General features: G+C 43.2%; 1 protein-coding gene across 2 annotated transcripts in view; it reads right to left on the reverse strand.

The window, feature by feature from the left end:
- Positions 1-17,712, reverse strand: part of WDFY2 (WD repeat and FYVE domain containing 2) — a 177,543-nt gene that overhangs the window by 19,899 nt on the left and 139,932 nt on the right. For both annotated transcript variants that reach the window (XM_079903085.1, XM_079903084.1), the window contains exon 7: positions 8,881-9,007. In XM_079903085.1, the coding sequence (XP_079759211.1) occupies positions 8,881-9,007 (127 nt within the window). The remainder of the gene's footprint in view (positions 1-8,880; positions 9,008-17,712) is intronic.

A 17,712-nucleotide genomic window follows, 5' to 3' on the forward strand; every position in this document is an offset into this window, starting at 1 on the left:
TCCTATGGAATCTGCCTAGCTAGCAGAGATTCTGTGTCTCACGAAAATTATTTTCAGAGCTTTATGTTGACTTGAAAAGTTCTTGATTATTTAAGAAAAGAAAAAGGAACAAGGGCCCTCATTTGTGAAAAGACCTAAATTCTTTAAGACTGTGTTCCTTTCTACATGTATTTTCCAATGTTTTCTTGTTACTTCGATTATATAGATAACCAAGTATTGTTTCTTAGGCACCTGTGCTCCTGTCTTAATCAAGTATCTAAAGATATCAAGTATCCTCTGAAAATGGTTTTGCTTTCCCACACTGAACCCTGTATTTTGAGGAAAAAAATTTTTTTAGCATATTTTTAAATGCTAAGAACGATCTTTAGATTATCTAAAACTATCTTTAAGATTTTCTAGAGGGGTCCTAGAAAAATCATAAAGATTTGTTCCCTTTGCCTTATAAAGACAGAGATGCTATACATAATTGCTGTGTTACTAACCGCATTTGTTTACTGTGTTACAGGAAGAGCCGTCGGATCAGAGGAGATGCTTAGTCTTCCCTAGGTTAAGTCAGTATGGGTAAAATATTATTAATATATTTCTGAAACTGTATATTGCATGGGAAGACCCTGGAGACTTATCAGTGCTCTCATTGTCTGTTTTTACCTGCAGGCAAAATACTGATCAAATCTCTTAGGAATTAGTTATGTAGGGTATCTCAATAGAGAATTTTACTCTTCTCAATTCTGATATTATTTATAACAGTAAAAATTAACCATTAAGTCTCTAATATCTACAGGTAACTTTGTATTATTCTGACTCTTGCCTGAAGCCTCCACTATAAGCTACAGACCAGAAAGGCCAATCTCAGAGTTTCCTGGGAAAGGACTCTATATAGCAGATATTTTTAAATACTGGTATTTAAACGAATAGACTCTTAGGCAAAGGGTACTGAACTGACATTGCTTAGATAATCTGTAAACTGTGCTAGTGGATTGACTCAGGATTTCCTTGGATTTCTGGACTCTTTTTAGTCTGCATGCAGATGGCTTCACAAATGCAGACTGCTGAACCAAAAACCAGCAGAACAAGAATTAATGACACAGGACTGAATGAACTGAAGAGGGAAGTTTTACTGTGGTTACCTGTCTGGAATACTGTTGACGTTGCTTTAATGTTCTATTTTTTGGATATACGAGGCTGCCTTTTCTCTTACTTTTTATGCTATCTCTAACTTACAATTTAGTAAATTCTGCTTTGATAAGCTAAATCCAAACATTTAAGAATGATATCCAATTCCCAGAGATCCCCCAGAATTCAAAATCTGTTACTGAGTCCCCTTGATTTTCATGGCAATACAGTTATTTCACAGGTTTAATTAGAATCTATCCATAGTATATCGTTGGGCAGACAAGGCCTTACCTAGAGTATCATATTAGAGGGTAGTGTTCATTGAATCAGATATGACTAGCCCCTTTAAGAATTAAGGGAGCCAATGCCTATAACCATCCCCCTCCCAAAAGGAAAACTGGCCTGGTACCTGGTTTGCACGGTCCTGGCCTTACAGGTGGTAAGAAAGCTACCAGGCCAGGAAGCTAGCAAATGTTGAAAACCTCGAGGAATTCAACCAAGGTTATAAGTACTATAGGTGAAAAATGGTGGAGATTTTCTTGGGCTCAGTTTCCTAGCCTTGGGATAGCAGATAACAGAGGTTCTGAAAAGCTCAATCCAAGATTCCTTATAAAAACTTTTGTAAATGTTGTGGGCTTAACAGTTGTTTAACACTGTACGGCTCCATATTTGCAAAGCAAACCAAGACGGCCTACGGGTTAATTTACACTCTTATTGCACCAGTGTACATGATTAGGCCGAACTTTATGAGACCAGCCTTTTTTTTGTGATCAAGAATAATCTTTGAGATTATTCTGATTACAGGAGAGGAGGGGTAGGTCAAAAAACTTTGAAATGGGCAGAAAGAAATTACTGGGTATCTTTTCAATGGAATATCAGGTATGGTCTAGCACCCCCTTCTGGGTTTTCTGACTCTATGGGGGTCTGTCCCTTCAGTATCTTTATGCTATTTTATAACTCTGTAAGTTATAGAAAACTGACACTACTGCAAATGAATTTTATCCAGTGAAGATGCAACTAATTTCCACATCCTTTTCCTCACATGGAAGAAATCAACTGTGAAAACACAAATTCATTGCAGCATTCTCCATTGCCTCTGCATGTTTCTACTCTGGATTTTCCTCTGGACTGGTTGTAACATCTTACCAGCTCCTTTATTAATTAATGACTAATATAAAATCTTTGACATGTATTCATTAAAAAACAAAGTCAATTGTTTTCTATCTCTCCTGGTTGTTACTTCATACATTTTAGAATATGGACTGACACCATTGTGACATTCCGGGGCAAGAAGGAAAATCTATCTATTTGAACAGATTCATAACCGCCCTGTGATTTGAACTACATTTCATTTGTTAAGACACCTTGATACACGTCAAGGATCTTGCAAAACGAAATAAGCTACAGAAGGAAGTGCTTTGCCACTCATAGCTGGCAGCAACGTTCAGCAACAGATACATAATTTATGGGACTCCAGTCCTGTTAATATTCCAACCCAGGAGAACACAGTGATGAATGCTGTATCCCAAGCTTTGTAATAAAGCTGCTCAGGGGCTTCCTGATTTAAGGATTCAAAATACAACCACCTTGCAGTTAAAAACGAGATGAGGGAACATCCCCAGGTTCACAGATCAACGGTTATAAAAAGTAAAAGATACCTTCTTCTTGCATTCATGTTTGATCCGGCATCACTGTAGCATTTATACTAGAAAGCATCTCAAAACTGGTTATTATTTCATAGATGAGCATTCCATGAACTGCACTACAAATCTCTTATGAGTGTATGAAGACCCCACTTTGCACAACCAACAGGCTCCACCATCTACAAAGACTATGCTTAGCGGGATGGCCGCACTCCCTTTCTCACCAGCCCTAGAGGCAGCATTTCTGATCGGGCCAAGCTACGTAACACGGAGGACGCGACGCAAAATGAAAACAAAGGGCCCCTTGTCAAAAAAATAAAGAATTACAAGATGGTGACAGTAGAGCACTAAACCAAGCATGGGACCCTTCTAAGCGTGAGGCCTCGTGTGATTGCAAAGGTCACACGCCCATGAAGGCTGGTCCTGTGTCTGATGCTTCTTAAGGAAAAAGGGTAGAGAAGCCTTTATCCTCTTTATAGAAACAGATTTTCAGACACAGGCTAACATCTACCCAAACGTCAACTTAGGCCCTGTTCCATCCCCAAAGTAGGGGGGACTTAAATGTACAGCAAAGAAATGAAACTTTCCAAAGTATGAAAATTCCCAGCCCACTTGGTGAAATCTAACCAGTTAAGCATCTGCTTCTAGAGATCTCTCTCTCTCTTATATTCGTAACTCCCACATTCCTAAGTTTTCCAGACCTCCTCGGACCAGAGAAGGTCCGTGACCGATCCACACATGAGAGGTCTCCAGGATAACTGACACTTAGGCTTATCCCACACCAAAGGGACCCTAGAAGGATCGTCTCCCCAGGGATTCTTGGACAACAGCCAAGGCTGAACCTGAACTTGGGGTCTCCTTTCTGGGAACACTGGTTTGTGCGTCAGCAACAATTTGCTGTTCACTGGCTAGAGTGGAAGTTCAGATTAGCCACTGGCCCTCTGTCCACTTGCAGTTTCCTGAGAACACTGTATTTAGTTCATGCAATTCTGTTTGGGTAATCCTCAGCAGAACGATGAGAATCTCTTCATCTCCTAAGATCCAGATCAACAGGGAATCTCCCCCACTGAGGCCACCTACTTTCCAGTAAAATGGCAAACGGATCCACCTTTACCACCTTTTCATACGTCTAGCACAGCCCTATAGAGGTAGGGACTGTTTTCTTAGTCACCTTTGGGTCCTAAGAGCCCAATACAAAGTCTGGTCTGTAGACGGAGCTCGATGAACATCTGCTGAATATATTAGGTATAGAGGGAGTAGGTGTATGTGGCAATATTTCCACTGGAAATGCTACAATCAGGGAGAAACGGTAATCTTATCTGAAAGCTCGATTTTTGAATTATTATCATTTTTATTAACAAGAAAATGTTAACAATTACCACTAATTACCCCTTATTCTTATGCTGATTATTTTACATGCATTGTATTATTTCTGATTTTTGACAACCTTTGAGGGCTTTTCTTTCCAATATTGTCCTTATTTTAGAGATGAGGAAACTGAAGATCAGAGATGAGGTGTCTTGCCCAAGCCTACAGAGCCCTCAGCAGAAGGGCTGCCTCGTATACAGCCTGGCCTGACTCAAAGGCTATTACTAGTCACCACACTATACAACCCCTCTCTCTTTGACGAGATGCTACCCTCTGTAAAGAACTTTAGCTGCTAATACTTTGACCTATTATGTCTTTAGTTAGCTAAATACTTAAAAATAGAAAAGACATCTCTTCCCATCACCTCTAATGATTCTCTAGTGTGACAATGAGAAATGCTCCTAATCTCAGATTCGGAAGGAGAGAAAGCTTTCATACGTATTTATCCTTGGTCCCTCTCCCCCAAACCCAGAAGAACCTGAGTGCAAGAATTTTACTTCCTTTCATAACTTTGATATAAGAGAAAAGCATAAATTCTCCCAATGTTTATTTATTTATGAATAGCCTATTTCTTTACCAAAAGAATTCGAAGATGCTTATAAGAAAAGTCTTACCCATGGTAAGAAGAGGAAGAGAGAAACCCAGAGCTGGGGCTGTGGAAAGAGGAGGCAAAGACACAGGCCACGTGGGCCCAGGGTCACGGCTGTGGCAGAGCCTCATGCAGCCCGCGGACCCCAGTCTTGGTGGAGGGGCCCAGCACAAGGGGCCACGCAGACCTTTACCTGTGCTTTAAATCAAGTTACCATTAAATTAAATTGCCAGAAAGTCTTAGAGTCCTAAGAAAACACTATTAGAAAGAAAAAATATGGCCATGAAAGAAAAGGTGGTCATGAAATGACAGGGATTATCCTATACCTATCAGAATAAAAAAGAATCTAAAAGGTCCAAGTCCCATGATTAGATTTGACAAGGTGGGCACGGGACAATAAATGTCCAGGTTTATGCTTCAATAATATCCATCTAACTGGTAACTGATTCTTGAAAACCATAACTGGCCCCTGAAATTGGAACCTTTTCTTTGCCTTTCTTTCCCCAGAGCTGGCACGTAATCATGTTCTACTTGCTGCAGGGAATAAAAATACCAAAATGCTTCAAATGCAGATAATATTGTACTATAGAAGTATACTTTCTCAGCTTTTTTTCCTTGGACTTGGAAACATTTTTGCTGTCATCAATCACTTACTTGTGCTAAAGCTCTCTCTGCTTTGATGGGATTTTTACACATCAAATCAAACTAGCTACATTAATGTTGTATTTCTGCCAATGAAGGATGGTGTGAAAGCTCAGAACCTGGGACAGAAGCCACAGGGAGCTGTCCCTCCACACTATGGCTGGACGTTTCCAGAAGAGGGGAAGGCAGTCTCCCCACCCTGAGGGGTGGGGAAATCTCTGGTCCAGTCTGCTCTTCCCGGTGCCCAAGCTCAACGATTGGGCCCCTGATTTGGAACTCTGGCCACCAACAGTCATCCTGGGGGAAGGTGGGAAAATGAGGAATTGTAGGAGAGCAAAGGGCAGCCTGAGGCCCCAAGCAGAAAGTCTTTGGCCTCTGAAGTAGAAAAGAAAGAAAACACCATGGGGCACGGTGGGGACCATGTTATTCAATGTTCATTTTTGTTTCCCCAGAGCCTAGCACAGCGCTGGATACAAAGAAGGTTCTGAGAAGCTTTCTCTGCTGGACTGAACTGAGGTCTGGGAGACCTAAGCTACCAGCTGCAGTCTTTGAGGATGGAAGCCCAATATTCTCACCGAAAAAATGATATCTGACCTCTCTCTTTCATAGGGTTATTGTAAGATTAAACTGAGGTGTCTGTGTGTTTTGAAAGCTCTTTGACAAAGTATTAGGCGCTACTCAAATACAAGAATCAAGGATGGGGTGACCTGGGAGATTGGGATTGACATACATACACTACTGATACTATGTATAAAACAGATAACTAATGAGAACCTACTGTATAGCACACAGGACTCTACTCAATGCTCTGCGGTAACTTAAATGGGAAGGAAATCCAAAAAAGAAGGGATATATGTATATGTATAGCTGATTCATTTTGCTGTACAGTAGAAACTAACACATTGTAAAGCAACTCTACTCCAATAAAAATTAAAAAAAAAAGAAAAGAAACAAGAAAAGATTGCAGATAATTTGAAAAAAACAAAAAACGAAAAACAAATACAGGAATCACCAAACACCAATCCAGTGGTCAATTTTCAGGGCAGAGGAATGGCTGCTGTGAACGTGGGCCTTATCCTGCCTGATGCCCTTGACCTTCTTTCCTGCACCTTCTTTGTGAACCCCGTCTTCCTCCATCTGTCAGCAGCTCCAATGCTTCCCTATCCCCACCTCGGGCACTCAAACCCACTCTCACAGCGTGACACCAACGATGCTGAGGAAGTTTACTTCTCCTAGTTCTGTGACACCAAGGGCAACCCCTCTCAGACTAAGACCTGGTGTCAAGGAGCCCCTCATAGACTCCACCTTATTACTAAGCTTGAATTATCAATAAATAAAGCACCAGGCAAGGCCTTCTGCTGTTCTTCCTGTTCAAGGCAGTTCTGACCGGTAGCTCCTGATCTCACCAGCCTGTCCACCGCACCAGGCTCCAGGGTGCGATCCTATCAGGATGGACTCCAAGTATGGTTCGTTTCATCTTCTAAAAGGCCAAGCCTGTATGTCTCAGAAACTGGAAGACCTATTAGTTTAGGCTTCATTTTTCTGGAACTGAGAGACTGTCTCCACTTTACAGCTTTTCCTTTCTTATCCAACTGTAGATGCAAGTCTCCCAGAACAACGTTCTGCCTAAGGACACGCAGCACCCAGTGACGCTGGCGGTGAGTACTGACACCCGCCCTGCTTGCAGTCTTTGTGAACCACTGTGTAGAAATAAAACTAGTTATGAGCTAATCTGAATGAGTCCAAGAAATACTGCTGATCTTCATTCAAAGCCTGTATCTGATTTCTCGGAGGCAGCCCGAGTAGCAGAAATTACTTGGTAGAGTAGCTGGTAACCAAGTATTAGGAAACAGGGCTGTATTTTGTTTTTCTTTTTCTTCACTTACATGGATGATGTCAACTCCTTCTACGTGATCTCGATATGTGTCCCCTTGTCATGGAGAGAAATATAAGGGAGTAATTCCTTTCATGAGCTGATACTGAGGTCTGAGTGGTCCCACAAGCCAAGTATAGCCCCGGACAACTGATCTGTTCTCTCATGTGGGAATGAAGGACTTAGTAGCTACGTCTCTAAAATTAAACTCTAACACAAAATATAAGTATTTGTGCATGGGCCCTGTAAAATTGAATTAGCTCGTATCTAATAATTCCAAACTGTAAATTTAACTTCTTAGGAGAAGTTTTTGAAACTCGTGTTTCCAGGCAGATCTACAGGCGGAGCTAATGCCACTTAAAACCAGTCAGTTCATGGGAGTTGATATATTAGAGTCATAGTTAAGATCAGGTTGAAAACTTTAAAAGTTAAAGACAATTCAGATTAGCTTCAGAGTTCTAAAGCAGATTGAAAATTCTTTTTGGCAACACGATCAGGCTTCGCCTCCGGGGACCTCGGGCAGCACACGTGGGACAAATCAGAGTGTGGTCCAAGGGTCACTGGCAGAGCTACTTGGGAGGCTTGTTACGACACAGATGCCCGCAGCTCCAGGCCAGTGGAGAGAATCTCAGAGGACAGGGCCCAGGAATCTACTTAACAGATTTCTCAGTGATTCTTGGCGGACAACAAAGTTTGAGAACTGCTCCAAGGAAGCACAAAGCTTTCTCTGCTCGTCCTCTCAGTCTCCTGAAATCCACTCCTTAAGGAAGAAGAGCCTGATACTAATCAAGGCGAGTACTCAGTAAATATCTGGGGAAGTACAACATGTACTGGGTGAGGATACCTTTTCCTTAAGCTGCCAGGAATCTTGAAACCACATTTGAACTCAATTATAGAAATTCTGTAGGCCTTCATAGCTTATATTCCGAAGCTCTTTTTTCTCTCACTCTCAAATTTTTACTCTTATAGTCTTCCCTGGTTCTCTTTTTTACCTTTTATTTCTTTGCTGCCACTATTTTATTTTGTGGTTTTTGTAAGCACTCTCAAATCCTCTCTGGGTTAAAATGGGGTATAAATAAATAAACATACTTATGTACAGATATAAATCAAAGTGGCCATTATTTGCGTTCCTGTCACATTATCCCCAGGCTAAGCTCCTGCCACAAAGACTGGCCCGCATGCCTTTGTTCCAGCTTTCAGCCGGGAATCTTTTCCCAGAGTTCTTCATAAAAGCACCAGCAGGGAATTCCCTGGTGGTCCAGTGGTTAGGACTCGGTGCTTTCACTGCCAAAGGCGCGGGTTCGATCCCTGGTGGGGGAACTAAGATCCCACACGCCCCACAGTGCAGCCAAAAATAAAAAATAAATAAATTTGGGGCTTCCCTGGTGGCGCAGTGGTTGAGAGTCCGCCTGCCGATGCAGGGGACACGGGTTCGTGCCCCGGTCCGGGAAGATCCCACATGCCGCGGAGCGGCTGGGCCCGTGAGCCACGGCCGCTGAGCCTGCGCGTCCGGAGCCTGTGCTCCGCAACGGGAGAGGCCACAGCAGTGAGAGGCCCGCGTACCGCATAAATAAATAAATAAATGAATAAATAAATAGATAAATTTAAAAAATAAATGATAAATAAAAAAATAAAAGCACCAGCAGCCTTACCTATGTCCTTGGAGCTCGATGGCTGTTCCTTTTCTCCCACCGATGTCCCACATGATGACAGAGTGGTCGGAGCTCCCCGAGAACAACACCCGCTGGACGGGGTCCCAACAGAGAGCAGTCACCCCACCTGAGAGAACAGACACAGATGGCCATTCGTCACAAAGTGACAACATTATTCACCAGTAACTTGTGAGAGCAGAGGAGTTCGGAGCTAGCGCAATTCCTGGCACACAACAAACTTCTGTTGAAAGAATAAGTCCCCAAAGAGAAAAAAATGGGCTCCAAGAATAAAAGTCCCACCCTTTATGCACTTTTCCCCAAAATTTCATGTACCATAAAATCAATTACTGTAAAGACCAAAGGGGAATGAAAAAGGCAATTAACTGACCTTCAAAAAATAGACATAGTTCTAAGAACAGAAAATACCGCACTGTTTGGAAATATTGACCATAGTTTTTAAGCCCCGTCTACCCCACATCCCGACAGCAGGTGAGCAGTAAACGGGGCTTTAAAAAAGCTCAGTTAGATTTATTTTATTCTTGAATACAGGTGTTGATAGACAAGAATATCAGAATTTAAAATGTATTTTCTCTCTCTGGGAATTTAAATTTATAGATTCTGGGAAAATTACTTACATCCTCAAGTGTCAGTTTCTTCAACTGTAAACTGGGGATGATGGTAATACGATGATAACACTGAGGATAATATCAGCCTAACCACTACCTACCTCACAGGGTTACAGTGAGCATGACGGGGCCAATTACCTGGGACCACTCTGTAAACTGTGGTGTGCAGTACAGATGGTTATTAGCATCACTCCAGTGGTTTGGCTATAAAACATTATGACAGATTTTCTTCCCTGGCAGTCCCATCATAAATCAAACTTCTTGTGTACTGAGAACAACAGTAACTTTTTATGTATAAGATGAGCACAAAGCTTATGAATACTTAAGAATATGAGAAATTTTTACTCATTTTTATTGAAAAATATTATATTCTGAAAAGAACATACAAGTTGTTTCTTATTTGTTGGAATCCGACATTTTTCTTCTTTAGATCATCAATTTGTTCTAATGAAGTACTGCACTTTAAAAGCTTTTAGGAAAGTTTCTCTCATATAATGTCTCAGAAGATATTTTTTCAAGGTCAAAAGGAAAAAACCCCCCACTATCCTGGATTATGCTTAATAGCTTCTCCCTATACCTGCACAACATTCTGCTTGTATATATTCCTGTCCCTGTAAGAATACACACCACTTCCCCCAGTGCACCTGTGCTGACCACCCCCTGCAGCTCCCATCTCCTCTTCCCTCCCCCACTCCCACCCCAAAACAAGCACAGGGCCAGCAGCAAACAGGCTCTGGTGGTACCTGTTGAATGAACGAAAGAGCAGATGAATGAAGACACAAAAATCGCTTTTTCATCCACAAATCTCGTTATTTGGAACTCCTCTGCTATGCTTACTTAGCCTTTCAAAGCTAAATATTTTCTCTTTCTGTATAACTCATCTTCTCTCCCTGTTATTAAACTTCATGTACCCATCCCCCGACCCTTAACCTTCCTTCAGTATCTGAGAATGTAATGCTTCAGGATATGCATTCCATCGTGCAAAATGTTTACTCCCACACAGTACTAGAATGACTCACTTTGTTAAATATCTGTGGTAGAGTCAGCTAATTGTTTACTGAAATTCATGTTCCCTCTTCTTGTATATACAGCGCTCCCTGGAAAGTTGCTTCCTACAGGGGCCACATTAACTGGCCCCTCTTGCAACTAGGGGGCATGTGACCAGTTCTCAGCAAGGGAACCCAGAAAGTACGCGGAAGTCATACACATCCCTCCCAGGCCGAGGCAGTTAAGACGTTCCTTTTCCACTTTCTCTTTATACTTCCTCCTGGAGGACTCCAAGACGCCAGGACACAGAGAAATTCTAGAAGGAGCCTGGGACCCTGAATCACCACATGGAAAAGAACAGGAACATTTGCACTGGATTGTTACATGCATGAGGAAAACGCCTTTGCATTAAGCCACTGAAATGTTGAAAGTTATTTGTTAGAGCAGTACCATTACCTACTAGAATGCCACAGAATTACTAGAATATTATAATAAGGCTGGTCCAAGAGGAAGGTGAGAGTCACCCAAAGCTTCAAAAATGTCAGACAAGTGAAAAGAAGCTATTACTTTACACTGTTAATATTGATGCCTAATACTTAAACAGAATTAGAGAGAACCCTGGTTGGAAAACTGTTTCATTAGCCTCCAAAGCAACCCACTATAAACTCTGAATTGGTTTTTCCCTCAAAATGTATCTAGAATCTAAGCACTTCTCACCATCTCCATTGCTACTATCCTTGTATGAGCCACAATTAAAATTCTTGCCTAGAAAATTAAAAAGTATGACACACATTTTGTTGTAAAGGCTCTGGGGGAAAAAGCACTCTCATACACTGTCGATGAGAATGCAAACCAGTAACATGGGGAAGGCCATATCCAACACAACTACGTATGCACTGAGCTCTCAATGCAGCCCTCTCGCTTCCAGGAATTTATCTTGAAGATACTGTCCCTGCTCCCATCAAATACACCAAGATACACACTCTATTCATCTCAGCATGGTTTGAAATAGCAAAACATTGGGAACAACTTAAATGCTCATATAAGAGAGTGGGCAAATAAAACTATGGCTCATTCACAGAGTGCTATGCGGCTATGAAAAAGAATGGAGAAGACCTGCTGGATGGCTATGACATGATTTCCAGGATATACTGTAAAGGGAAAAAGGCAAAGTGCAAAAGAATATCTACATTATGCTACCTCCCATCTAAGAAAAAAGGGGAGATGAGAAATTACTGAGATTTATTAACTACAGCAGGTGTGTGGGAGAGGCTGGGGAATAGGAATGGAGAAGCGATGAAGGAGAGACACTTTTTATTGTTTGTTTTGGTTTGGTTTTGAGTTTTGGAATCATGTTACTATTTCACATACTCGAAAACAAGTAAAAAATAAAAACTAGGAGTGTGTGTGTGTGTGTGTGTGTGTGTGTGTGTGTGTGTGTGTTGCTGAGGGGGAGGGGGAAGGAGAACCCAAAATGGAATATGAACAGAAACAAGTGAACCTAGCCATATTACAAATAAGTGGTACAACCTCACTGAAGGGGGTTAGGGGAAGAATTGACAAAATTAACTATGAAAAATGGTACTAAGGCCAAATGTAAAAAGATTTGTATACAAATACAGTACTCTAGTTAGTTTGTCAGATATATGATAAGAAACGGAATATTTACATAGTTTCAACGTTTCAAGGTATTTCCTCACAACATACTGATGTATTACAAAGGGTGATTACAATGGAGAAACCTGGCAGACACCATCTTAACCAAGCGATCAAAGTTAGCATCACCAGTAAGAGGACAAATCAGTATCTTGTGCCTTCTGATATGATGCACTGAGAAGGCATATCGTCACTTTTGTTTTATTCTTATAAAAATTTAACCATAAGGAAGCATCAGAAGAACTCAAATGGAGAGACTTTCTAGGGGGGAAGGACAGTCAGGCTAGTACTCAAAAATGTCAAGGTTGGGACTTCCCAGGTGGTCCAGTGGTTGAGACTTCTCCTTCCAATGCAGGGGGCAAGGGTTCGATCCCTGGTCAGGGAGCTAAGATCCCACATGCCCCCGGGGCCAAAAAACCAAAACATAAAACAGAAGCAATATTGTAACATATTCAATAAAGACTTTAAAAATGGTCCACATCAAAAAAAAAAATCTTTAAAAATAAAGAATGTCCAGGTCATGAAAGCACAGAAAGACTGAAGAACTGTTCCAGGTTAAGGGAACTAAGGAGACATTATCACCAAACGTGGGGTGTAGTCGTGGGTTGGATTCTGAACCAGAAAAAGGATATTAGTGTGATAACTGGAGAAATGTGACTAACGTCTGTGGATTAAAGAACAGTGTTGTTTCAAGTTTTCCTGATTTTTGATACGTGTACTGTAATTTTCAAAGATGTTAGCATGTGGGGAATAGGGGTGAAGGATGGATGGGACTCTCAGCACCTTCTTTAAATTCTGAAATTATACTACTAGCCTCATACAACGTTTCCTGCTTCCACTCCTGTCCCTGTTGTCTATTCTCCACCAAAGTGATCACTGAAGAACACAAAGCAGATGATGACACCCTTGCTTAAACCACTCCTGTGGTTTCCCATCCCATTCAGAGTAAAACCCACAGTTCTCTCCAGGCCCTCGGTGATCTGGCTTCTGCCACTATAGGGGCTTCCCTCTCTCTCCTCCCCCACCTTACTAGCTCTGCTCCAGTCAGCTGGGCTTCCCAAAGTTCCTAGAACAGGCCAGGTTCATTCTTACTTCTGGGTCTCTGCATTTTGTTGCCTCTGCCTGTGACTTTCTTCCCCTAGATTATCACTGGCTTGTTCCCTCACAAATGCCACCTCCTCAGAGACCTCCCTTGACCACTCTTACCACTTTCCTCCTTACGGTATTTCTCTTCAGAGCATTGCCTACTGTCCCAACAGAATATAAGTTCTAGGAGGGCCAGGGCTTTGGCTTTTTCCCACAGGATCTAGAATTCTGCCTGCCTTACAGTAGGCATTCAATAAGCAAATGATTGAACGAAGGAGGAAGTACATGAATGACTGTCCTTTGCCTGTTCTTAGGACATGAAACAGGCACATGACATCTCTTTTCCTGGCTGACCAGTGTTGTTTCTGTGCTGGTCTTCACCTATTCCACTACTCATACCTGTTAAGTCAGGGAATGCTCATCTCAAGGAGAAGCTTTGGAGATGGTCTTGCTTGACTAGTTAAGGATTAGGGGGACAGAAAAGAGAAAGATGACAAATATATGATTTCCCCATTTAACATGTGTTTGTGTCCCCCCCCAATCATATTCAATATTTGGAGGTGATTAGGTCACTGGGGCAGAGACCTCATGAATGGGATTAGTGCCCTTATGAAAGAGACCCCAGAGAGCTCCCTCACCCACTCTGCTGTGTGAGGTTATAGCAAGAAGACAGCCATCTAGAAACCAGGAAGTGGGTTCTCACCAGACACTGAACCTGCCAGTGCTTTGATCTTGGACTTCCCAGACTCCAGACCTGTGAGAAATGTATTTCTGTTGTCTATAAGCCACCCAGTCTATGGTCTTCTGTTATGGCGGCCAGAATGGACTTAGACAACATGTAAAATGGGTGGCTCAGGTTCTTTAAAACATGGTGTTAGATTTAAATAATGGTGGGCACTGGTAAAAAGAATGGTTAGAAAGGCTTATTTAACTTTAAAGCCTGAATTGGATGGGCTGTTCATCCTGTCCAAACAAACATGGAAATACTTAAATAGGGTTTTCTATGTGCCAAGTGATAGACACCATTCAGCTCCTCCTAACTAATACACACCAACATCTACCAGCATTGCACCACGAGAAGCAGGCCCTCTGGCCTTTGTTGGTGACTATGGGATAAGGATGGTTTATGATGAAGAAATGGGAAGTTGATATACGGTATCAGAAGTGCAAAGGCTCTGGAACCAGATTCTAGGCTCAAGTGACAGCTCTACCCTTATTAGGTATATGACCCTGAGCAAGTTATTTAAGACTTTGAGCCTCAGAACTCTCATCCATAAAAGAGGGATGATAATAGTTTTGTTAAGATTAAATGAGTGGGGCTTCCCTGGTGGCGCAGTGGTTAAGAATCCGTCTGCCGATGCAGGAGACACGGGTTCGAGCCCTGGTCCGGGAAGATCCCACATGCCGCGGAGCAACTAAGCCCGTGCACCACAACTACTGAGCCTGCACTCTAGAGCCTGCAAGTCACAACTACTGAAGCCCACACGCCTAGAGCCCGTGCTCCGCAACAAGAGAAGCCACCGCAATGAGAAGCCCATGCACTGCAACGAAGAGTGGCCCCCGCTTGCCACAACTAAAGAAAGCCCGAGTGCAGCAACGAAGACCAAATGCAGCCAAAAAGAGAAAAACAAATACCGTGTGCAGCCAAAAATAAAAAAAATTAAAAATAAACACATTTATAAGATTCAATGAGTGAATATATATAAGCACATGGAACAGTGCCTAGTGCATGGGAAACACTCAATAAACGTGAGCTATGATTATAGTGCAGGAGACCTCATCCGGACCATCTCTGTGACACTGTTTTTTGTTGAGTTAGCCTAAGGCAGTGACCAGCGCGTTCCCATGCTATCTCAACCATCATAAGATCAACCAAAGTTTTAGAAACAAGGTCCACCTCTAGTTTTTGCACATCACATCAGGCTGCAAGGAGTCCGAGCTGGGAAGGGGAGTTCTTGGTAACACAGAGTCAGGAAGAGTGAACAGACAACCAGGTTAAAGCAAGCCAGGGCATATTCATCAGACTCTCCCAGGGCTCAGACTGTTACACCACAGGCTTCAGGAAGAGTGGGAAAGATGGAAGGAAAAGCTGCAAGACAGGAAACAGGATGGGACTGGGGAGGCAGAATAATCACGCTGTGGTCCCATCCCAGTTCCATGTAAATGACCTAACAACGGGTCTCTATTGGAGGCTGGCTTATAAACTGTAAATCACAGCATTCATTTCAAATCAGTTCAATAAGCAGGTACTGAGCATCTTCTATACGGCAGGCACTGTGCTAAGCTCTGTGGATATATTCAAAACAAATAAGACTCAGACCCTACACCAACACAAATATACAATGTTAGTTCTGGGAACGAGAAGGACACGCACACTGTGTTTGGTGGAGCCGTTCTCTCACAAGACGCGGTTGCTCCCTCTGCCTGGAGCGCCAGACCTACCTTTTATCCCCCAGGTAACCTTTTCTCCCTCTTCAAGGTGCAACTCAGGTGCCCTCTCCTGCAGGAAGCCTTCCCTCCAACACCGCCAATCTAGGTGAGGCTCCCACCTCTGCCCACGTCTCTAAATGTCACCATCACTCACTGGATCCGACTTTGCTGGCTTATAAATCTGTCCCCACTGTAGACTTTAGGCTCCGCATCTTTGTATTCAAGCACCGTGCACAGAGCTGGGTGCACCAGAGGTGCTCAGTGTGTTTACTCACCTGGCCCGTTAACTGAATGGCAAAGCAGCATGGGAGGACGATAAAGGAGAGCAATAAGCCGTCACAACAGAGGCTTTGGCAGACACAGAGGAGCCCAGAGGAATGGGGCGGGGAGTCTCTTCTTTCTGCAGCGACTGCTGCCTCTGTCAGCTTCCTGATGAGCAGCAGAGCCCCTTCCACCCGACGCCTCTGGCGGCAGCGAGTCAGCCACCTCAGCGAGCCCAGCTCGCGGAGCAGTGCAGACACAATGCTCCGCCCTCTCCGTCTACACCCGGGCCAACCTCCTCGCCCTGCATGACCCGTAACCAGGATGGAGAATGAGAGCCAGGGCTGCGATGGTTGTGGGTTTCCGGGGTTTATGATATTTTAATTGACAAAAATCATTTATTCCATTTCGTTGTCCTTCACTCCAGCTTTCCGCTCCAGAGCTCTCCCTCATGGTTTCATTATATGCTTCTCCCTGCCTTGGCCCTCCACAATATAACCGACAGAATAACTTTTAACATAAATGAATTCATTCTTAAAAGTCAAGGTTTTATCTATACTATTTTATACTCTCTTAAGTGGAATTTTTAATAGCTGCATAATATCCCAAAGCATGGGTGTACCTTATTTCACTTACTGTTAGGTTGTTTAACTTTCAACTATTATACGTTTTGCTAGGATGAACATTCTTATACATAAAACTTTATTCCCGTTTCTGATTTAGTTAGAAGAGTTTCCCAACTGTGGAACCAGATCAGAGTATAAACATTTTTAGAAATTTCATACATGTTACCAAATGCTCAGTGAGCTAATTTTTGGAGACTTTTACAACATATCTTGCAAAAGCTAAAGACGAGGTGGAGGGTCACAGAGCCAGGGCTGGAAACTGCTGGCTCTGTCTCTACCAGTGCGACCTGGTAACTCACCATGCACATCCCACCACGCGTGCAGGGTGCGGGTGTGCAGACAAAATGCGGCCAGAGGAGAGGCAGCCAAGGAAGTCCTCAGACCACGGAGCCTCTTGAAGAGTTTGTAACCTTTCAGTTACTGCATTTTGCTCCAGGTTGAAGTGATGAGTGTTTCTGGAAAGGGAAATGTGCTCCGTCTCTAGGCTACACCCTCCTCCTGAGACCCACAGCGGGACATCCAGCTGACTCCTTGCCGCCTCCTCAAGGAGGCCTCTTGGTCATGTTCAGTTTAAAGCACCACGACATTCTCTCGCAAAGCTGCTGTTACTTCTGCCGTTCCCATTTTCAGTAAATGGCATCACCGTCCACCCAAATGTTCCAGACAGAAACGTGGAAGCCACTCCTGCTTCAACCAATCATCAAGCGCTGCTGACTCATCTCCTAAACAGACCCTGAACCCCTCCTCTACTCTCCACACCCGCTGCTGTTCTCCCGGTCCAGACAGGAGTCCCCTATTCCAGGGACTCCGGCAGTAGCTTCCTTCTAAATGGCCTCCTCACATCCATCCTCGTCCCCACTCAGTCCACCACCCGCTGCTACCACGATTCGTTACAACGGAAAGCACGTTACCACCCTGCCTCAACTCCACCGCTGGCTTCCCTCTGCCTGAGAACAATGTCCATCCGAAGTTCTTCACGTTGCCTGGGACGTCAACTTGTATCCCTCACCCCTGGCTCTCCACACAGGCCACTGGACTCCATTCACACGTACCCACTGCAGGCTTCAAACCTGCTTCCTACATCCGGGGTCTGGAATGTTCCCACCACCTGGGTAACTCCTCAGTCTTCTTAAGGTGTTGTTTAAACATCACTTTCTTAG

Source organism: Stenella coeruleoalba (assembly GCF_951394435.1).
Source record: "Stenella coeruleoalba genome assembly, chromosome: 18".
In the NCBI taxonomy this organism is placed as follows: domain Eukaryota; kingdom Metazoa; phylum Chordata; class Mammalia; order Artiodactyla; family Delphinidae; genus Stenella; species Stenella coeruleoalba.